Source organism: Tupaia chinensis, unplaced genomic scaffold (assembly GCF_000334495.1).
Source record: "Tupaia chinensis unplaced genomic scaffold, TupChi_1.0 Scaffold000119_2, whole genome shotgun sequence".
NCBI lineage: Eukaryota > Metazoa > Chordata > Mammalia > Scandentia > Tupaiidae > Tupaia > Tupaia belangeri.
The window spans coordinates 1,021,970-1,045,553 of NW_006159586.1; the positions used below are offsets into that span (position 1 = coordinate 1,021,970).

Here is a 23,584-nt window from a genome sequence, read left to right on the forward strand (position 1 = left end):
CCAGATTTGACTTTTTTTTTTTCCTGCTTTAAAGGAGAAATTAACACAATTTCATATTGAATGTATGGTTGACAATGCAGCAGCTTGTAGAAACCAGAAACTTTAGAAACTTCATCTTCTCTTCTTTCATCTCTTTAGCCAACTGGTACATGAGTCCTACCTGCCCTACTTCAGTCCTCTCCTCTCTTTGCTACTATTAGCCACCAAATGTGGCCACCCCCTCTCTGAAGAGTTTCTGACTAACAACCTGGCCTTCATTCCTTCCCTCTTCAAACCCCCTTTTCCCCCTACTTAAAAAAAATCTCTACTAGTTGAGACCAGTAGATGGCATAATGGTTATATCACTGGACTGGATTGGCCCAGATAATCAACTGTGGTTTGAGTCCTGGACCCGGAGGCTTAAAACTCACACTGGGAGCGTGTGTGTGTGTGTGTGTGTGTGTGTGTGTGTGTGAGTACCCAAGATTCCAAGAGGAGAATGGAGGAGAAGAAATTGGGGCATGGCCATCCCCCCTTGGGGTGGTTTCTCGCTTTCTGTCCTTCTGTCTCTCTGGCCCTATAGCAAAAATCTTTCTTTAAAAAAAAATGAAAAAATGAAAAACTTCACGAGCTTTCCATCACTTTCACCACTCATCAGACTGAATACTTAGAGATTAAAAGACTTTATTTTTTTGACTCCTCCCTTTCTATAGTATCTGAAGTCCTTCCCCAGTCCAAGCGTGTAGCAGAACTTATTTTTAAAGAAGACCCAAGCCCTCCTCTCGCCTCTGACTGACATGAAAGGTGCTGCAGCACAGGGAAGAATGTGATGCAATGTGAGGGTGGAGGGGAGGAGCCTTCACATCCTCAGCAGGTGAAATGAAGGAGCTGCTTGAGCGGCTGTGAAGGACCATGGTTTACACAAAGAGTCCAAAGGAGGAGGGGGGACCTAGGAGTGGTCCCTTGCACCCATCACCTACCCACCCACTCCCTAGTCCTCAAACTTGCTTTGTATTTCCTATAGTGCGTGTGCGCTCACCAGACAGACTTCAGCCCTGCTGTGGTGTTGCCCTTACTGAAAATACCTCACTTTCTTTAAGGTTCAGATCAAATTTTACCTCTCCAGGAAGTCCTCTCCAATCTCCTGCCAGAATTAGTCGTCCTTCTTTTGCATTCCTCCAGTACCCCATCTATACCTCCATTAATGCATCCATAATGCATACTATGATTAGTTGTTACCCATCTGTCTTCAGCTCTGTCGGAGAGCAGGAGGGTAAGTTTTAGACACTTTTTATTCTCATGCCCACCATAGTGCTTGGCACACAGCAGGGGATAGCTAATGAATGAGGCATGAAAAGAGCCCAGAGGTATCCACCATAAGGTCTGTATTCTGCCATCGACATAGCCACCGCACTGTGGGGCCGCAGACGTCAGGAACAAGGGCGTGGAGTGATGTGCTCTTTAAAATCCTTCCTTGCTCTAGTTTTTAAAGATTTGATGACAAAGCAAATTGATTTGGTTGGGTTCCAAGCACATGTCTATCTTTGCTGTGTAGGGGAAGGGGGAGTGAGTGATTTCAATTTATGTTGTGATTAACAATTATGGGTGCTGTACTGTATGAGGAGCTGGCATTCCTCCCTACCACTTGGGATGCTCTGGAGGAGGGTCAAAGTCCTTGACTCCAGGCACAGGGCAACAGGAAATCAGCCCTCCACAATACTGATCCAAATGCCTTCAGGAAGATCTGTGTGTTTCTGGGCACCAAAGCACATCCCAAGCAGTTGTCTGTGCAGGAAAAAACTTTGTTCTGAACCTCAGGTTCCTCTGTCCTTTAAGGACCCAAGTAACTGATGGTAAACTGGATGAATTAGGAATGAGCAGCTGTCTAGCTATCTTGGCTAAAGTGCTTCCCTGGGATCCTAGAAGGTTTTGATATCAGAGGGAAATAGTTAAGGGCAATTCATAGTGTGATGATGAAAATTTGTCCTTACTTAATTCACGCTCATTGCTCTGTAACAGTACGCCTAATACAACTCTTTAAGTTAAAATGAAAAAAAAAAAGAATCCATTGTAGTGCCAGAAAAGAATGGTGAGTATTTTTAATAACATTGGGATGGGAAAGGGCGTCAAAGGCAAAAACCAAAAGGAAAAGGTTGATAGATCTGATTAGACAGAAACATAAAGCTCTGACATAACAACAAATTTCAAGCAAATTCAATTTCCCAAACACGAAGCACCATAGTCAACATCTAAAGGTCGCTGATATAAAGCAAAGAATGCTCATGACATGTCAAAGAATTAATATTTTAGTAAAGAGTTCACACTAATCAGAGCTGGCAGGTGATGTGGTGGCTAAGGGCACTGGACTCCCACATGGCCGACCACGGTGCGAGTCCTGGACCTGATGGCTTGCTTTCTCACTTTCTGTCTCTCTTGCTCACTCTCTCTCACTCTGTTCCTCTCTGGGCAAATGAAAATAAATAAGTAAATAAATTAATTAAATTAAGTTAATTCTTTTAAAAAGTTCACACTAATCAATAAGTAAATAAATACATCAAAAGAAATCAGGGTAGAGAATGTAAATGGGCATTCACAAAAACATACAAATAGAACATAGGCATAAAAAGTGTTCAACAGCAGTAGCAAGGCAAGAAAAGGAAACAGGGTCAGCCCTGTAGCCCAGTGATTAAGAGAGCTGACTCCCACATGGCCAACTGCAGTTCACATCCCAGACTAGTGTGTGCATGTATGCGTGTGTGCCCAAAATCTTGATGGAAAGGAGAAATAAAGGAAAAAGGAATGCAGTGTGACCACTCCTATGGGGGGGTGCTTTCTCTCTCTTTCTTTCTCTCTCCTTCTGGTGAGAAGGATTTACAGCCATTTAAAAATAAAGGGAGGGACCAGCAGTTAGCATAATAACTATTTCGCTGGACTCCGCGGTTCACGTCCTGGACCCGGTGGTTTAAAACTCATGTCAGGTGTGTGTGTGTGCGTGCCCAAGATCCCAAGAGGAGAACAGAGGAGAAGGGATTGTGGTGTGACCATCCCCCCTGGGGGGTGATTTCTCGCTTTCTGTCTCTCTGTCTCTCTCTGTCTGTCTGGCGAGCACACGCGCCCTATAGCAAAAACCTCTCCAAAAAATAAATAAATAAATAAATAATAAAGGGAATAATAAGGAGCACTATATTTTCCATTTAAGTTAGCAAAGATTAAAAAAAAGAGGATACATGTTGTTCCAAGGGTGGGAGTGTAGATTAGTGCGACCTTTCTGGAGAGCAACTTGAAATTACATACTAGAGTTTTAAAATTTCATATCCTTTAACACAGGATAGGAGTTTATCCTAAGGAAATAATAACGGATATGTACAAAGATTTAGTTCCAATGGTGACCATCATCTGAAACTTGGGCAAACCTTAATAACCAACGTAAGAGCACATTCATAAAATGTAGTAATGGAAAAGATTGCATTTTAAATGAAAAAAAGGGAGGGTTAAAACGGTGTGGATAGGGCCAACAAATGGCCTGGGGGTTATGGTGCTGAAACACTCCTGACCGACTCCATGGTTTGAGTCCCATTCCCAGTGACTTGAAAAACATACTGGGCACATGTGCAAGCATATCCAAAAACCCCAGAGGAGAATGAAAGAGAAGAGATTGCAACATGGCTGTCCCTGTGAAGGATGATTTCTTATTTTCCCTCCATCACTCTTCAGTGAGTGCACGTACCCTATGGTAAAATATCTTTAAAAGGGGCGGCAGGTGGCATGGTGGCTAAGGGCACTGGACTCCCACATAGTAGACCTGGTTTGAGTCCTGAACCTGGAGGCTTTCTTTCTTTTTTTTTTTTTTTAAATAATTATTTTCATTCATTTATTTTTTTAGTTTGACCAGAGAGAGACAGAGGGTGAGAGTGAGAGAGAGAGGAAGTGAGAAAGCAGGCCACCAGATTCAGGACTCGAACTCTGGTCGGCCATGTGGGAGTGTCCAGCGCCTTAACCACCATGCCACCTGCTGGTCCTGGAGGCTTGCTTTCTCACTTTCCCCTCTCTCTCTTGCACTCTTTCTCTCTCTTGTGTCCCTCTCTGGTCAAATTAAAATAAATAATAAATAAAAATAAAGGTTTGGGGAAAAAAAGGTGTGTATAGTATTTTATTTTGTTAGAAAAAAAAAGGGAGGGACCAGCAGTTAGCATAATGGCTATGTCGCTGAACTCCCACGTAGTCGACTGCGGTTCGAGTCCCGGACCCAGTCGCTTAAACTCACGCTGGGCGCGTGTGCATGCGTGCCCAAGATCCCGAGAGGAGAATGGAGGAGAAGGGATTGTGGCGTGGTCATCCCCCCTGGGGGGTGATTTCTCACTTTCTGTCTCTCTATCTCTCTCTGTCTGTCTGGCAAGCGCACGTGCCCTATAGCAAAAACCTCTCCAAAAAAAAAAAAAAAAAAAAAGGAAAAGAATTGAATATGTATTAAAAAGGCTGAAACTCCAAAATGTTAACATTGATCATCTCTAGATAGCAAGATTATGGGTGACTTTTGTTTTCTTCTCTTTGTGTATCTTCTCTTTCTGTATATTTAAATTTTTTTTATGACAAGCATTTGTATAACTTTTGAGAGATAAAGACTGCTAATTGGCAAAGAAACAACAACAACAAAAGAACCTAAAAATTTGCTGTGTTCTAAAGGTTGATGAGAATACAATTTAATTAGAGGTGAAAAAAGGTCATTAAGCTGATGTCCGTAATGAGAATCACTTAAAACCCAACTATTTTTGGAAAACGACAGTATAAAAGAAGGTAGCAGAGAAATGCCCTGATGTCCAACATGCCAGCCGGCACAGAGGCAGGGCCTATGCACTGCAAACATGGGTGGTTAGAAGCCAGAGCATTTTCCAGACAGCACTGGCAAGTATCCAGCCTACCTTCCTGGGTAAATAAGAAAAGAACCCATGTGGTATATCTGGTTCCCCTGGGAGATCCTACTCATCAAGCCATAGGGTTAGGGTTCATTTTGTTTACACCACTTTCATTACGTTACCACTGTTCTCAAACAACTATCAAGACTTTTGATCTATACAGTACTTTGGAATTTCTTCCTGTCCCGTCTTCCAGAGAGTGCTATAAAAAAATTTAAAAATAAAAATAAATAAATAAAAAGAAGGAGGAAGAGGAGAGGAGGAGAAGGAGGACAGGAAGGAAGGAAAAGGAAACCAGAGAACACAAAACAAATCTTGTAACAGTCACAGGTGAAAGATGCAGACAACCATATTGAGGTAGAAGAGATATAGTTTGTTTTAATAAAAAGTACTCTTTTTAAGAAAGTTTATTTATTTCTTCCATAAGAGCAAAAGATAAAGAGAAAGAGAGACAGAGAGAGAAACAGACCCCCAATAGGGTCTTCACAGTGATCCACACCCAATCTCAGCCAGCCGGCTCAAAGGTATGTGCTCACATGCTGGCTGATGTGCTCAGGGAGGTTTCAGGATGCAAACCCCGACCTTTCCCCTGTGGGTCCAGCCTTGTTACCATTGTTACCACTGCCTGACCCAATAAGAAGTAATCTTAACAGAATTTGGAAAAGTATTATTTTTAAGACTCTAAAATGATGATGTTTTAAATGAAGTTTTTTTTTCATAAAGCCCCTTTCATTTGCCCTTCCCTGTAATAACCAACTGGTCTTGCCATTCTCTTCTCTCAAGTGCCCTGAATTTGTCACCATATCTGCAAATCCAAGGACCCAAATCATGAGACCTGGCGTATGTCCTTTATTAAGCCTTCAGGGATGCAATCTCATCTTTCATTGTCAGTTTCAATCTCTTCAAATATGACACTAACATTTCTATCCTCTGTTTACTGAGAGCATTATTTACCTACAGCATGTCAGAACTTTCTGAGAAGCCCTTTCCTGATCCTATGCACAACTCAGTTATGTAAAGAAGAGGAATACACATGAGACATTCAGAGGAGAAGTCATTATAGAACAGCCGGGGAACTGGGAATAAACACAGCAGGGGTGCAGAGACGGGTACCTACTGCAATAGTGGGAGGGCTTCTTGGAGGTGGCAAAACTTGAGCTGGACTACAGAAACACAGTGTGCCGAGGTAGAAGATGAGGGATGAGAGTGGTCTACGACGTAATAGGAAGTAAGTAAGGGCAGAAGTGGAAATGTGGCTGGAGAGGCGGGGTGGGCCAGTTATGAAGGGTTTTGTGAGTTGGTCAGGCATTAACTCAGATACTACACGATGAGTGGTAGGGAATCGCTGTGGCTCCTTGAGTAGAAAAGCTGGTGCTGAAGGTCGAGTTTGAGGAAAACTAGGCTAATAGCAGCTGGCAGAACAGGCTGGAGTGGAGAAGGGAGGGTAGAACCCTGCTGCAGTGATGTGGAGTGGAGGGGTGAAGGCCTTCTGCACTCATTGCTAGGTCTGAGGGTGTTCTGGCTAGTGGGAAAAAAGTAAAACGAGTTAAAAATGAATGCTAAAATAAGGAAAGTATAACGTGTTGGAGGACAAAAGAGGAAGCAGAGACAGATTTACCAAGGAAAGGGGACGCCAATTAGTGGCAAAAGTGACATCTGGATTTGCAGCTGCCAAAATGATTGCACCAGTCATAGTGCAGCGGTTTAGAAAAGTGGTATTCAGGTGACGTTTAATCACTTATTCCTTTCCAATCAAACATGACTGTCATTGCAGAACACATTTGACCAGCCATCCTTACGTCATCTCAAAGTGACCTCAAAGCAGCAGAACTCTCCCTCCTCCATTTCTTCAAACACCTACCTCCACTCGATGGTGGATTACACTTTCTTCCCCTTTCCTGAGGATATCCTCCCTACTGCTTTTCTCATGTCCTACCCAAGTTTTCAGTTAAACTTAATGGCATGGCATCAAAACAACTTTCACTGCTTGGTGTACCCTCTGGAACTCCAGCCCTGCCCAATACATCTCTGAAAGTTCTGGTGTCTAATTTGAGCTGCTTTACTCTAAAGTCCCTGCAGGAACGTAAGCACCCAACTCTAAAGCGGTAGACAGAAGCCACAACTCATGTTTATTGTTAAATACTTTGCATCTGTCATTATGCTGAGCATGTGCCACTCATTTCATCCTCTGTAACCACAGGAGCATGACTTCACTGTTGCAAATGAGGTGGGAGAATTTGCCTGAGAAGGTTACTCTACTAGTGAGTAGGGGAGCTGGAGTCCGAACCTGCAGCCCTTTCTCCTATCTGTTGCACTGCTCTGGCTCCGTCTCCATGTGAATGGGAAACGCCTGCCTTGCTCACTGTGGCAGCTCCTCTCTTCCTCCTCGGACATATTGGGGTCTTTGAGGAGTTCTTTGAGAATGCGTGCTATGAAAAAACTGTGCATGGATTTCATTTCTTTCTCTCTCTCTCTCTTTTTTTTTGGGGGGGGGCACTGAAATAATGAAAGACTTATGTTTCTTTAAGAATTATTTAATTTATTAATTATGATGATGATGATTTTAATTTGCTAAAGGGTACATGCACTCACCAGAGAGAGATGAGAGAAAGTGAGAAAATAAGCCACCAGGTCTAGGATTTGAACCATAGTCTACCATGTGTGAGTCCAAGACCTTAACCATTATGTCACCTGCTGGCCCCTGATAGACTTGTATTTTAATTCTATTTTTCCTGGAACTTTCTGAAGCCTATCAGAGTCACACAGAAATATTCACAGAGAGCAGCTCGAAAAGCCTCTGTCATGGCTGGTAGAGATCTGCTCGCTCCTCTTCCTCTCCCTAACCTCTACCCCCAAGGATGGAGCCTGAATCCCTCCTCTTCCTCCATCTTTCTCCCTTTTGTTCTTCTTCCTCCTCTTGCCTTTTCCTCTCCCTCCACATCTTCTCCTTCCCCTTCCTCCTCCTTTTCCCTCCTCTTCTTCCCTCTAAGCTTTATCTTTACCCTCTTTATGCATAGGGTTCATTCCGATGGTCCTCACTGGCCTCCAGAACCACAGCAGCAAGCACAAGAAGCCCCTGTATTTGGACCCAATTTAGAAATGCTTTTCAGAGCTCGATGCTGATCCCCTCCCTCCTCCTGCCTGAGGATCACCACCATCATTGTAGCTGATGTTTATGAGTTCATTCCCTGCACCAGGTGAGCACAGCACTTGACAGGGATTATCTCATGAACTCTCATCCTCCCACAAAGCAGGAATCAGCTGCCCCATTTTATAGCTCCCAAGGTCACACAACAGGCAAGTAGCAGAGCTCAAAAGTGAACTGAGGGCTGAGATTTTTGAGGCTGAATTCCTAATTGTTACGTGCTATAGCCCAGGTCCCCAGCGCTCTAAGTAAATTGGATTATTAAGTGTCGTGATTGTGAGTGTCTGTCACCTCCTAGTGAAAAGCTGTGCCACACCCTCAAGGGGGTTCCTCTCTGCTTTCCTTCTGATGTGACTTTATAAAGTTTGGCTTTCCCCTTTTCATCTGAGCAAATCTAAACCTGTCTGCTAGCCTTATGGCCCCTCCCATTTAGTTAACAAGCACATAATGTACGTTTACTATTTTTATCCGTGTGAAATTGACTGCCTCTTTGTGGTATGTCTAAACCGCGCATTATTCAAACTTGGACACACACATGCTATTTCCTTGGTCAGTGGAGTGAGCTGCAGGTAAAAAGAGGACATTTTTGTTGTTGTTAATTAAAGTGTTTTATATACGTGCCCAAAAATCCTGAGAGGAGAATGGAGGAGAAGGGATTGCAACATGGCCATCCCCCCAGGGGTGATTTCTTGCTTTCTATCTCACTGTCTCTCTGGTGAGTGCACATGCACTATAGCAACAATATCTCTAAAAAATAAAAAAGATATAATTTTAGAAAGCAGACAATTCTGGATCTTTTCAAAGTAACTTTTTCTTTTTTCTTCTTTTAGGCTTTTGCCATAAGGTGCACATGCTCACCAGAAAGAGAGAGGCTGAGACAGAGAGACAGGGAAAGTGAGAAATCACCCCTCTTGGGGAGATGGCCATTCTTTTTTTTTTTTTTTTGGACAGGTTTTTGCTATAGGGTGCATGAGCGCGCCAAACAGAGAGAAAGAGAGAGGCAGAAAGCAAGAAATCACCCCCCAGGGGGGATGGTCACGCCACAATTCCTTCTCCTCCATTCTCCTCTCGGGATCTTAGGCACGTACACACACGCACCCGGCATGAATTTCAAGCTGCCAAGTCCAGGACTCGAATTGCAGTTGACTATGTGGGAGTCCAGCGATGTAACCATTACACCACCTGCTGGTCCTGAACTGAAACCCTTCCTTCTCTTGGGATTTTGGGCATGCATGTAGATGTGCCTGGCATGTTTTTCAAGCTGTTGGATCTGGGACTGAAACTGCAGAGTCAGCAATGTGGGATCAAGCATCTTAACTACCATGCCACTTGCTAGCCCAAAGTACCTATTTCTTAAAATTTCAAAGATATTTTTAAACTTTCTCCAAACTATAAATGTCATGATGTCCCTAAGACTCTATCAAAAGTTATAGACTTTTCTCTTCCCTTTGATCTTGTTCTAAAGCCCTGTAGGAATTCTCTGAATTCAAAATACTGAAGTACCCTGAGCTCCAGGTATCCCTTACAGCTACTGAGAGATCGCAAACTTGGCAGCATCCGAGTCAGAGGTCTCCTTCATCATGCAGTCACCTCTTCATTTTGACCCTTGCTCAGTGCTCTGGTGGAACTCAGCTGAGCATGTTAGCAGGAACCTGATACTAGGCAAAAGCTCCATCACAGCACAGCGTTCAGGAATGCTTATGACTACATCTGGGACATTCTGGGCAGTGCAGGTCCTTTAGGTGCGTATTGTTACAACTGACACAAGTACCAAAAACTTCTCTCAGATGTTGGTGTGTGCCTCTTGCACCGGTATTGCCAATTCAAATTTTGTGATGCTCAGAGTGATAACAAGGGGGCACTCTGACATTCTATAAAAGCATCCCAGAAAAATTCATTTTAAATTTACTTAACTTTTAAAGTTTTGACATAGGGTGTGTGCACTCTCCAGAGAAATAGGGGGAGACACAGAAATAGAGACAACAGAGAACAAAAGTGAGAAAGCACCCCTCAAGGAGGATGGCCATGCCACAGTCTCTTCCCCTCCATTATCCTCTCAGGATTTTGGGCATACACATACATGTGCCTGACATGCTTTCAAGCCACCGGGTCTTGGACTTGAACCACCAAATTGGTCATGACAGATTCATTTGCATTAACCACTATGCCACTGGCTTGCCCAAATGTACTTCATTTAAAAAATAAGTTTCTACACTGTTTTCTTCCTAATTTTCTTTCTCTGGAAAGGGAAATGTGACTAAATAAAACTAAGAACAACAACAAAAAACCAAACCAAAAAACTTGAGGGACCAGCAGGTGTCGTGGATAAGGGTGCTGGACTCCCACATGGCTGACTGCAGTTCGAGTCCCGGACCTGGAGGCTTGCTTTTCCACTTTCCCTCTCTCTCTCTTTCTGTCCTTCTCTGGTCAAGTTAAAATAAATGGATAAATAAAATTAAATAAAAATAATTCTTTTTTAATAATTATTTTTCTTTAAATTTATTTATTTATTTATTTATTTTAAATTTGACCAGGGAAGGATAGAGTGAGAGAAAGAGACAGAGAAAGAGAGAAAGTGAGAAAGCAAACTGCCAGATCTGGGATTCAAACTGTGGTCTGCCATGTGAGAATCCAACACTCTTAGCTACCACACCACCTACCAACCCCTCATTAAATAAAATAATTCTTAAAAAAAAAAAAACTTGAAAAACATGACTATGATATATTGTCCAAATATGATCCAGACCACGCAGGTGAATTTTAGAAATTTGGAGCGCTAATGGGATGGCTTCACAGCCTAGCAGATTCCGCATGGCTTACTGCAGTTTGAATCCCTGCCCCTGCAGCTTGAAAAACACAACACGCTCATGTGGGTGTGTGCCCCAAATCCTGACAGATGAGATGGAGAGATGGAGGAGAAGGGATTGTGGTGTGACTAGGCCCCATTGAGGAGGGAAACTTTCTCTCTCTATCTCTCACCTCACTGTCTCTCTTTCTGCCTTTCTCTGGTGAGTGCACATACCCCCTAGCAATGATTAAAAAACAAAAACAAGAAATCGGGACAGATCACATAGTCTTTCTGACACTTGACTCTAGGTATAAAACCCACAATTTTTAGGTTTCAATATTTCCTGCTCCCAATTTTGGGGTGGAATTATAACATTAAATAAGGATGGAGAATCCAAAATTACTAAAATTATACCAGTTTCATTTAGTAAAATAAATTTGTGTACATTGAGCTACTTCAGTTTAAAACTTCACATTTATATGAGAAGATTTTAGGAGGTTTATGGGCAAATGGAATTAAAGTACAAGTTTATTTTGGAGCAAACATTTTTTTTGAAAAATGCAGGCCAACTGGTGGCATGGTGGTTAAGGTGGTTGGATTCCACGTGGTCGACTCCTTGGTTCAGGTCCCAGACCCAGTGTCTTGAAAAAGATGTTTGGCGCTTGTGTGCATGCCCCAAATCCTGAGAGGACAATGGTGAAGAAAAAATTGTGACTTGGTCATTTCCCCTGGGAGGGTCCTTTCTCACTTTATCTCTCACTCTCTCTTTCTCTGTCTTTCTCCAGCAAGCACAGGCACTCTGTTGCACGTGGATTTTTGAAAATTTTCTACAATCTTTTCATACTATACATTTTCTGTTAACTTTCTGAAGATTTACCATACATATCTCAGGTAGCTACTGGAGATAAGCTGAGCGTAAAAGGTAACTTTTGTTTAGTTTTGTTTTCCTCCCTTAAAGAGTATAAATACCTGAGTAGTTCTTGTTTTAAATTTTATAACCTACATATTTAAATATATCTACATATTCAATAATATATTTACACACATATCTTTTTAAAATTTTTTTTTAACTTTATTTATTTACTTATTTATTTTAATTTGACCAGAGAGGAACAGAGAGAGAGAGAGAGAGAGACAAAGTGAGAAAGCAAGCTGCCAGGTTCAGGACTCGAACCATAGTCGACCATGTGGGAGTCCAGTGTCCTTAACCACCGTGCCACCTGCCAGCCCCTACACACATATCTTAAGACATTTACAATACAGACACAAAAATACAACTGACTATTGACTAGCAGTATGGGTCCACTTCTAAGTAGTATTTTCAATAAGTTCTGAACATGTTTTTTTTTTTTCCTTATGATTTTTCTTTTATTAAATTTTATTTATTATGGAGCCAGCAAAAAAAGTGGTTAAGGGCACTGGACTCCCACATGGCCGACCGTGGTTTGAGTCTCAGACCTTGTGGTTTGTTTTCTCATTCTCTCTCTCACTCTGTACCTCTCTGGTGAAAATTAAATAAGTAAATAAATAAAGTTGAATAAAATAATTCTTAAAGAATTTTTCTTTAAAAAGTTTTTAAAATTTATTTTTATTATTTTTTAATTTGACCAGAGAGAGGGTGAGAAAGCAAGTTACCAAGTCTGGGACTCAAACTGTGGTCAGCCATGTGGGAGTTCAGCACCTCAACCACCACACCACCTGCTAGTCTCCTTATGATTTTCCTTAATAGTGTTTCCTTTTTGCAGTGTCCTTTATTGTAAGAATATAATACATAATTCATGTAGCAAACAAAATATGTATTAATCTACTGTTTATGTTACTGTTGAGTATAAAAGTTATATGTGGGGGAACCAACAGATGGCATAATGGTTATGTTGCTGGACTCCCACATGATCGATCATAGTTTGAGTCCTGAACCCAGCGGCTTGAATTTCACATCAGATGTGTGTGTGTGTGTGTGTGTGTGTGTGTGTGTGTGTGTGTGTCCCAAATCCCAAAAGGATAATGGAGGAGAAGGAATTACAGCACAGCCATTCCCTGGAGAGTGATTTCTCACGTTCTGTCCCTCTTTGTCCCCTGGGTAAGTGTATGCACCCTATAGCAAAATTGTCTCTTAAAAAAAAGTTACATGCAGATTTTTGATTGCACAGACATCCCTAAGCCCCATGTTGTTCAAGGGTCAATAGTATCAGTAGACAAATACCAAAAGGTTCCTGTAATTTTTATCTGTGTGAACTGATTCAAAGCATAAATAAGAGAGATTGAGATGTATAAATATTTAGACAGACCATGTAAAGACTAGGCTTTTCACAATCACTTACTACTTAGACTCGCATTCTTAAGTCTAATAATAGAAATGTCATCAAATATGTCAAAAAATACAATGAAGTAGAAATGATTTCTTACTGAATACTGGGAAAGATGTATTTCCTTTTAACACTTGGAATTCTTGTTCTAGTCGTCTCCGTAAATCTATTTGTTCCAATAAAACCTTCTGAAGTTCTTCTAATAAAGAAAAAGAGAAGAGTCATTTTACTAATCTTTACAAATAACTCTCCAGAGAACTGTTATATATGGCAATTTATTATTATAAGACAAAATATTTTACCAGTTTAAAAAGTGTTGCATAGACATAGGATAGATTTTGTGCAGAAATCCATGAATATAAATCAATGTAATATATTATTTTAAAGTATTATATTACAGTGTCATGTATTGATTGATATGTATGCATTAATCTCAATTATATCCACCCAATGGTCCATATATTATTCATATGTTGCTTGTCAAGCTTAAAATATGGCATAGAACAAAAATATCTTCCTGTTATCTCTATAGTCTTTTAAAGCCAGGAGAAGTTCTCTAGAATAAAACTTTTTTTTTATTACCTTTTCCCATATTTTCTACATCCTTTTTGAGCGAATGAGGTGAATTGGTTTCTTGCGTGTGCTCACCTTTAAAAGAGGAGAAAAAATATTAGTTTTGTGCAGGCTACTTTCTGAAATATTTTTCATTTTCTTTCAGTATCTACAAAAGAGCTTATTTAATCGAACCTAAAATTAGGAGTCCTCAGAACCAAACGTTGCCCTCATTTCCTTGTATGCAATTCCCCTGAACCATGGAGGGGAGTGACAGAAAATGAGGACAGAGCCTGCTGGTCTGTGGATGGCAGCCCTGTGAAAGCAGGTTTCTGAAGTTGATCCCCTTCTATCCTGTCACTTCCACCCTTTACACAAAGGCAAGGGCTGGTGTGGGCAAAAGAGGCAGGTCAGTCCCATCCTGGTAGCCATCCGATCAGAGTACTCTCCTCCTTTAAGGGAGGAAGCCTAGTTTCAGCTGGAAGGCCCTCAAGGCTACAAAGGCAGGGGATTCCCGGCCTTCTTGGGCCACCAAAATTTGAGACAGTGAAAATGAAGGGGAAGGACGTTTGGAGTTATCCTTATGAGATAATTTATAAGCTTGGAAGAGCTTCCTAAAAATTCATATAGTTTAAAGGAAATAGTTGTCATATTATGCAAGACTCCCTTATGCACATGGATACATTAAAATAAATCTGTATGACTTTTCTCTTATTAGCCAAGCCAAGTTAAAAACAAAAACAAAAACAACCTACAACAAAGATGTGAAATAAATTATCTTATGTTAACTTATAAATTTTACTTGCTTGCTGAATGTCCTTAACTACTCATCTTTGGCAAATAAAAACCACATTGTGGATAAAGGTTAGATTGTTATTCTGACCTCTGTGTTTATGTGCTAACTAGAATGACGCTGACCTAAGAAAATGATTTATCCACAGCTGTAAATTGAGTACATAATCCTGAAAACCTAAACACAGCAGCTCCTCTCTGTGTGGTTTCGCTCTGTGACATTTCAGTCACCCAGGGCCAACTGTGGTCTGAAAATATTAAATCAAAAATTCCAGAAATAAACAACTCATAAGTTTTAAATTGCACACCATTCTGAGTAGCGTGATGAAATTTCATGCCATCCCGTTCTGTCCCTTCTTTATTATGAGAAGGATGAATACGGTACAATAAGATATTTTGAGCGAGCGACAACTTTTATTGTGGTGTATTGTCGCAGTTGTTTTATTTTATTATCGGTTATTCTTCATCTCTTATTGTGCCTAATAATAACGTAAACATTATTTTAAGTGTGTGTAGGAAACAAAAACAAGAAAAGTCTGCTACTACGATTTCAGGTATCACTGGGTCTTAGAATGTATCCTCTGTGAATCAGGGTTCCAGTCATTCAGCTAGTCAGATCATTTCTTTCTTTTTTTTTTTTTTTCCAAATTTCAACCTGACATTTACAATATTCACATAATTCTATTTTTTTTTTTTTGGAGAGGTTTTTGCCATAGGGTGCGTGTGCTTGCCAGAGAGACAGAGAGAGACAGAGAGATAGAAGCGAGAAATCACCCCCCCGGGGGGATGGCCACGCCGCAATCCCTTCTCCTCCATTCTCCTCTCGGGATCTTGGGCACGCATGCACACACACCCGACGTGAGTTTTAAGCCACCGGGTCCAGGATGCGAACTGCAGTCGACTACGTGGGAGTCCAGAGACATAGCCATTACGCTAACTGCTGGTCCCATAATTCTTTAAAATGATCTTATTTCATTTATAATTATTATTTCTTAATTTGCTATAGGGGCATGTGTATGAGAAAGAGAGAAAGAGTGAGAAAGTGAGCTGCCAGGTCTGGGACTTGAACCACATTTGACCATGCAGAAGTCCAGTGTCTTAACTGCCATGCCACCAACTGGGTCCAATAGTCATATAATTTAATGAAGCTTTCTCTTTCTGTCTGAAGAGGTATGGCAGTACAGACAAAAGTGCTCTGACAGGGTTTTCTGGCTCCCCTTCCTCTGTCCCTAAGGGTCAGGTTGGTCTCTTACATCCCCAGAGCAGATTGTATGGGCCTCAGGTATTTGCGGTTTGTTTACTCCCCTTTGTTACCCATGAGGAAATGTGATATTCAGAGGTAGAGGCTCTGTCTTTTCTGTACAACCAGTGCCTGATACAGTATTATACACATGATAAGCACTCAATAAAGTGTTTTCAGTTGTTACTCAGTTGTTACAAACCCATAAAGTTAAAAATTCTAAATTATGGCCTTGCCTACAATTCATAATTTCAATTCTCCCTTTGCTATTTATTTCCATGAACAAGAAATAGAATGTAATGGTCCAGACCCTTGTAGGAATGCTGGGAAATTTCATTGATGAGGTAGAAATTTCTGCAAAGAGGAAAATAGCAGTGACCCATAGCAGTGATCTAATAGTATCAGGGACAAACAGAAAAATCTTCAACATGATATTACAAATGGTGAGTCTGCATATCTCCTGATGACTGTCAGGTATATGTGTATGTGGGTGGTGGGTGTGTGCATATACGCAAAGATGCATGGGTAATGTACACATACGCACATATACCTAGTTAGGATAAAGAGCCTGATAATATGCTTGACATCCCTAAGATCTTTTTTATTTTTATTTGTTATTATTACTTATTATTATTTTTTAATTTGACCCAAGAGACAGAGAGAAAGCAAGATCCCTAAGCTCTTTTTATTTTTATTTGTTATTATTACTTATTATTACTTTATAACTTGACCAAAGAGACAGAGAGAGAAAGCAAGAGAAGGGGAAAATGAGAAAACAAGCCGTCAGGTTTGGGTCTTGGACCACGGTCAGCTATGTGGGAGTCCAGCACCTTCACCACCACACTGCCTGCCGGCCCCAGTATCCCTAAATTTTTAAACGGCAGGCATTTTCTCTTCTCTCTAGATCAAAGCCACACAGTCTCATCCAGGCTCACCTTGAAGGTGACCGCTCTCTATTGGCTCAGGTATACTGTTGAGCCTTGATACCTTGATCTTCTTTTCCATACAATAGGATAATATTAAGGAAATATCTGTGAAGTGTTTTAAATGTAGACCTCAATATAATTCCTAAAAAAAAAACTATTGTCTAAAAGAAGAATAATGTGAAACTTAACAAATTATTGATACATAAACCAAGAATAACAGTGTTTTGAAATGAAGATGAATGCATATGATGAGCCATTTGCCTGTGTTTATGCTAGTTAATCTCAGTTAGCCAGTAAAATGCACTGAAGTTTCATACTTATACAGTACTGCATCTGAACAAGAGAAGAAATAAACATACACATCTCTCTGCATTTATCCACAGGGCATAATGAGACCACATCACTCTACAACCTTCTCAACCACTCAAAACATGATTTAAATGAGACCATTTACTCCTGAATAGGCAATTCTAGAAACCATATTCTTATCACATTGTAGACCAGATTCTTTTTTTGATTCGTTAGTATATTTTGTGGACTATTTATCTTATATTACATTTCAATTAGATAATTAGATTTAAAAATTAAAATATGATATGCAAAAATGCACTTCTTTTCCACTTGACAGTAAGTAACTTTACCTGGGTATGAAACCAGGTAAAGACAAATAGCTAATAAATAGAAACTATCTTAACCACAGGCAAACCTACTGATGACATTAATAATAAGCTCTTTTTAAAATCAGCTTTGTGGAGGTTTTATTAATATTTTGCATAAGTGTCTATTTCAAATAGACAACTTCGGGATAAAATCTGCCAGTTTGAGCTTAGAAGATTGGTTAAGGTGCTGGACTTCCATGTGATCAACCATGGTTCAAGTCCCAGACCCAGCAGCTTGAAAACTCACACAAGGTGCCCGTGTGTACACGCCCAAAATCCCGAGAGAGGAATGGAGGAGGAGGGCTTGCAGAATAGCCATCCCCTCTCCCACACCCTGGGTGGGTTATTTCTCTTTTTTGTGTCTCTCTGTCTCTTCAGTGAGCTCACAGACCCTATAGCAAACATTTCTCAACAAACAAACAAAAGGGTTTTTTAAAATGCTTAAGTTTGGGCCAGCCTGCAATCTGGTGTTTTAGGCAGTTGGCTCCCACATGGCCAATAACAATTCAAATTTTGGACCCAAAGACTTGAAAAACATGTTGGGCAAGTGTGTATACATGCCCCAAATCCCAAAAGGAGAATGGAGGAGAAAGGATGGTAGCATGACCCTCTCCCATGGGAGTTTCTTTCTTACTTCTCCTCTTTCTCTGTCTCTCTTTCTCCCTCTTTGTCTCTTTCCAGTGAGCACATGTGCCCTCCGGCAAAAAAAGTTTTTTAAAAGGTTAAATTCTAGGTAAATAAAGAGCACAGAAGCTTCAGCTGCCTTTTGTGTATTTTTTACTGGACTGTTGCCTTCTGTATATCACTAATCCATGAAAACCAGATTGTTAATGGTGGTTAAAAATGACCTCTGGGAGCCTGGATATGTTTGTTCACTATTACTGCTAATGTTTTCCATCTGGTTAAAAAAAAAAAAAGAAGCGTAATACTAGATTAAATAAATGTGATTTAGTTGACAATGAGCTCCCAATTTTTATAAATATTCTATCAGATTAGATGCATTTTACTTTTTCAAAATTAACAAATAAATTCAGAGACAAGTAACCCCCATTGCTCCTACTCTAGGAAGGGGTACAAGTACATTCCACAAATACTTCTTATTGCACTTAATTCATTCCATTTTGTGAAAGAAATACCAATTGATGCTTTTATAAATCCTCATTTCGCCATGAAGTGTTTTAAAGCATTAACTAATTCCTATGAATGCAATGGTACATTTTGTATAGTATTATTTTTTTAAGAGATTTTTGCTATAGGGCATGTGTGCTTGCCCGAGAGTCAGAAAGAGAAAGAGAGACAGAAAGTGAGACATTACCCTCCAGGGGAATGGCCATACCGCAATCTCTTCTGCAGTCTCCTCTTGGGTTTTTAGGCATGTATGTTCATGCACTTGGTGTGAGTTTCAAGCTGCTGGATCTGGGACTCAAACCATGGTCAACTACATGGGAATCCAGTTCCTTAAACACTATGCCACCTGCTGGTCCCCTATTTGTACAGTATTCTGACAAAATTAATCTAACTATATTTTTTATTACTTGAGAAGTTTTGTGATATTTCAAAAGAAAAATTTTGTTTCCATTTGATATTTTGAAAATTTATTTAAGGACAAATAGAACCATGACACTAAATTTTAACTAGTTAATACAGCAGTCACCCAATCTTTTTGGCACCAGGGACTGGTTTCATGGAAGACAATTTTACTATGGACATGGAAGGTGGAAAGTGTGGAGGGATGGTTTCAGGATGCTTCAAGTGCATTACCCTTATTGTGCACTGTATTTCTATTATTATTACATTGTAATATATGATGAAGTAATTATACAACTCACCATAATGCAGTATTTGCACTCACTCCCCCCCGCCCCCAGTGCTAGCATCACCACCTCAGCTCCACCTTAGATCATCAGGTGTTAGATTCTCATAAGGAACACACAACCTAGATTCCCTCACATGTGCAGTTCACAGTGAACTAGTCTCATTGACTCCTGTGAGACTCTAACACTACTGCTGATCTGACAGGAGGTAGAGCTTGGGCAGTAATGGCAGTGACGGGGAGTGGCTGGAAATGCAAAAGAAGCGTTCCCTGGTAGGCCACATTGGCAGTGACGGGGAGTGGCTGTAAATACAAACGAAGCTTCCCTTGCTAGGCCACTGCTCATCTGCTGTGAGGGCCTGCTTCCTATGTGGGGGTTGGGGACCAAGGAGTTAACATATGTTAGAGTATTCAAAGATGTGTGGAAAATATGTGTTATGAAAAAACGATGCATGGATTTCAATTTTTTTTTTTTTTGCACCAAAACAAACTCAGGCTTTAAGTCCATTTCCCACAAGCTTTTTGAAGTGTGCTCATATATGACTGCTGTGGCCTTCAACCATGAAAATACCTTACATTTTAGAGCTGATTTAATTACAAGAACCAAGTGAGTTAGTGAGGCAACCTGTTTTGTCTACACGAGACAGTAAAGGAAGCTGATGAAACAATAATCACTGTTCTCAAGCTAAAATCTGAATTCAATAAGTAAAAGCATTTAAATGTTGTACCCTATATATATGGTATGCTATGTTTATGAGTTCCAGTATGAATGGAGAGTAAAAATGTTGGTATTCACCCATCCTTTCTATGAAAATATATTCTCTCTCCTTTCCCATCCTCTTATCCCCGTTTGGTTTCCTACTCCTTGTTTTGGCTGTTTCCCTTTTAAGTTTTCCCTTGAGCCTGCAACCTGGACTCAGAGGGCACAGCCCCAGCTAGCAGCCCCAGGGGCCAGCAAGTTACTTATCGCTGAAAGGGCTTCTATGTCCCCCCTGAACTGTGGTTGACAACATTGATGAAAAACGATGGGAGAAAATGCTTCCTTTTATAGAAAGAAAGTATGTTATTAGATTGTACACTCAAAGGTAAATTCAGTAAAAGAAATGATTTTGGTTTGGGGTGTGTGTAAACATGATACACACATGTACACTAACATTCAGATAAGGAGTGATAACATCCTTCGAGCATCCAGACACTTCCAGAGTTCAGCGCATGTGCTACTTCTGCCCACGTCCCAGTAGAGGGGATGACTCCCTGTGGGAGAAGGCACATGTTGCCCGTGAAGCTCCAGTGTACCAGCATACCCTTTTGGGCTGGGTTGAAGTTCTGCTCTCTTTCCTCCCAACAGCCACAGCACAGGACCTGGACTCTGTGAAACAGACTCTATGCACTCAGGTTTAACTCCTGAATACACTCTGAATTTTAATATGTGATCATGTTTTATAACCTGGCTTTACTTGAGTTTTTTGAATTTCTATTTTCTTTTTCTCTAACGATCTCTCTTAGAGGTACAGGTTGGATGGAGTCAAAGTTAATCTTGGGGCCAGGTGGTAGTCCAGACGTCATGCAACTGGATTCACATGGGAAAGGCCCCAGGTTGTGTCCCGGGACCTCTCTGAGCACACATGTGCATGCCCATGATCCAGGCTGGCTGAGACTAGGAGTGGATTATAGCATAAAGATCCCATTGGGGTTGCCTATCTCCCTCTTTCTCTCTCATGGAAGAAATAAATGAAATACATGAATACACTTATATATATATATATAAAAATATATAATTTTATTTATTCATTCACTTATTTTTTACAGTTAGTATAACTAGAACATTTAATAATAACCAATATTTAGTACAACATATGATTTAGAGAGGTTTTAAGGACACCTTACATTAAGGCATTTAAAAAATCAATTACAGGGGACTGGCAGGTGGCATGGCAGTTAAGGGTGCTGGATTCCCAAATGGCTGGCCGTGGTTTGAGTGCCATACCTGGTGGCTTCCTTTCTCACTTTCCCTTTCTCTCTCCGGTCAAAATTTTAAATAATAATAATAACAAATGGAATTAAATAAATAAACAATTCTTTTAAAAAATCAATTATATAGAAAGCATGGTTAAGTCATTTTCTCCTATATTAGTAGGGTATAGACCTCTGCTAATTTCTTGGTGTTAAATTCTACATTAAACTACTTCCCCTGTGACATTTGGCACTTTGGTGAGGACAGAACAGAAGACAAAAGAAAATCAATACTACTGGAAAGGGTATGTCACAGAATGAGCTACATAATGATTAACTCCATTAGTAAAAAAAAGACACAAGTGCAAGATTAGGTAACGCCAGTGATATTACAGTAAACTAAGAATTACAGCCAACTTTATAATTCATAATCAAAATTTATTACTAGTTGCATACACATTGCTTCTTAAAACAGTATATTAAATATCTTTCATAAGATACTCGAGTTCTTTTAGACTTCTCTTAAGTTTTAGAATGTTGTTGTGAGTTAATGTATTTAACATATATATTTTTAAAGAGTTATTTATTTAGTTTTACTTATTATTATTATTAATCAGAGAGAGAGAGAGAGGGTAAGTGAGAAGCCAAGTCACCAGATTCAGGACTTGAACCGTGATTAGCCATGCAAGAATCCAGTACCCTAACCATCATGCCACCTGCTGGCTCAACATATATTTTTTAATGGAAACTTCATTGTCCTTCTCTATCTCCTTGAGTTTTATATACAATTTTGAACATCATTAGTAAGAAGGGAAATTTTTTGTAAGTAAACAGAAACTGATATCCGAAATATGGGGATAATTTAATTTTGAACACAAATATTGAAAGACTTCAAAATACATGGTACAGGGCCAGCAGGTGGCATGGTGGTTGAAAGTGCTGGATTCTCACATGGTTGACCGCAGATCAAGTCCTGGACCTGGTGGCTTGCTTTCTTGCTTTCCCTTTCTCTCCCTCTGTTTCTGTCTGGTAAAATTAAAATAATAATAATGATAACAAATGGAATTAAATAAATAAATAACTCTTTAGAAAACTACATGGTACATAACTAAATGTAGTTAGTTAGAGATGGGAGGTTTTATCTGATTTTACAGGTAGATAAACTGAGGCACAAAGTGGTTAAAGGGTTTACCCAAAGTCACCTAGTAAGAGAATTGAAACCCAAATCTACTAGTCTGTGCTTTTAATTTTTTTCTTCTGTTTCTTTTTTTTTTTGTAAATCACAAGCATGTTCTAAAATAGAATGGAATAATAAATCAGAGTGCCTCATCCGCTATATATTCATGAGAAGTGTAACTGCTTCTTACTATTCTCAGAAATCCGTCCATAGCATATTAAGTACACTAGAGCATCATGCCAGTGAAAATCAAATTGATTTTAAAACTTCTATACATATAACAAGATGCAGCCACACTGGAGCCCAATGGTGCTGGCCTTTCTACAATGAAAGGGATTGAAAAGTGGGGGATGATTCTGCTTTACCTGATTTCCTTGACCTGCAATAGCTTTGAGCTCTTACCCCACTGCATTCAATTTCAAATCACTTAACTTTACTAAAGTTATTCAAAACAGATATGCAAAATCTTACACTGAGGTTGAAGTGAAATACCAATACCATCATTTATATTTTTGAGTAGGTAATATATTGACCAAACTACCATTTCCCCAATCTGTCTGACTTGGTTTTAAGCAAGGGCCTATGTTAAAGAGATATCTAGACAGAAGTTCTACTGGCTTTGAAAAAAATGTTGGCTGCTTAAGAACTTCATGTTTGGTGTCTCTAGTTACACAGAAGTATATAATCTTCTGCACAGAAGGTTAATGACCATTAACAGGCAGGTTTAAAAAAAAAATTAAAAAATTGAATCTCTTTAAAATTGTTGAAAAATAAGTTATCAGTAAGACTGTAAGACTGAAAGAAGGTTAAACTTGGGGCTGGCAGGTGGTGTGGTGGTTGAGGTGCTGGACTCCAACATGGCCAACCATGGCTTGAGTCCTGGACTTGGTGGCTGGTTTTCTCACTTTCCCTCTCTTTCTGGTCAAATTAAAAATAAATAATAATGGGACCAGCAGTTAGCATAATGGCTATGTCGCTGAACTCCCATGTAGTCAACCGCAGTTTGAATCCCAGACCCTGTGGCTTAAATTCACGCGGGCGCGTGTGCATGCATGCCCAAGATTCCAAGAGGAGAACGGAGGAGAAGGGATTGCGGTGTGGCCATCCCCCGGGGGGTGATTTCTCACTTTCTGTCTCTCTGTCTTTCTGGCAAGCGCACTATAGCAAAAACTTTTCCAATAATAATAATAATAATAATAATAATTAAATAGTTCTTTTTAAAAAAGATAATAATAATAATAATAATAATTAAATAGTTCTTTTAAAAAAGATTAAATTTAATTAAAATGATGAACTAAAAAAAAATCAGTTATTGCAAAATAGAATTTGTATTAGGGCTCA

At 39.9% G+C, this 23,584-nt stretch overlaps 1 protein-coding gene across 1 annotated transcript in view; it reads right to left on the bottom strand.

Moving 5' to 3' along the window:
• SKOR2 (SKI family transcriptional corepressor 2) overlaps positions 1–23,584 on the bottom strand; it is a 65,768-nt gene that overhangs the window by 18,665 nt on the left and 23,519 nt on the right. Inside the window, exons 6-7 of the mRNA XM_014586234.1 lie at positions 13,714–13,779; positions 13,232–13,330 (exon numbers count right to left, since the gene is read on the bottom strand). Of these exons, the coding sequence (XP_014441720.1) occupies positions 13,232–13,330; positions 13,714–13,779 (165 nt within the window). The remainder of the gene's footprint in view (positions 1–13,231; positions 13,331–13,713; positions 13,780–23,584) is intronic.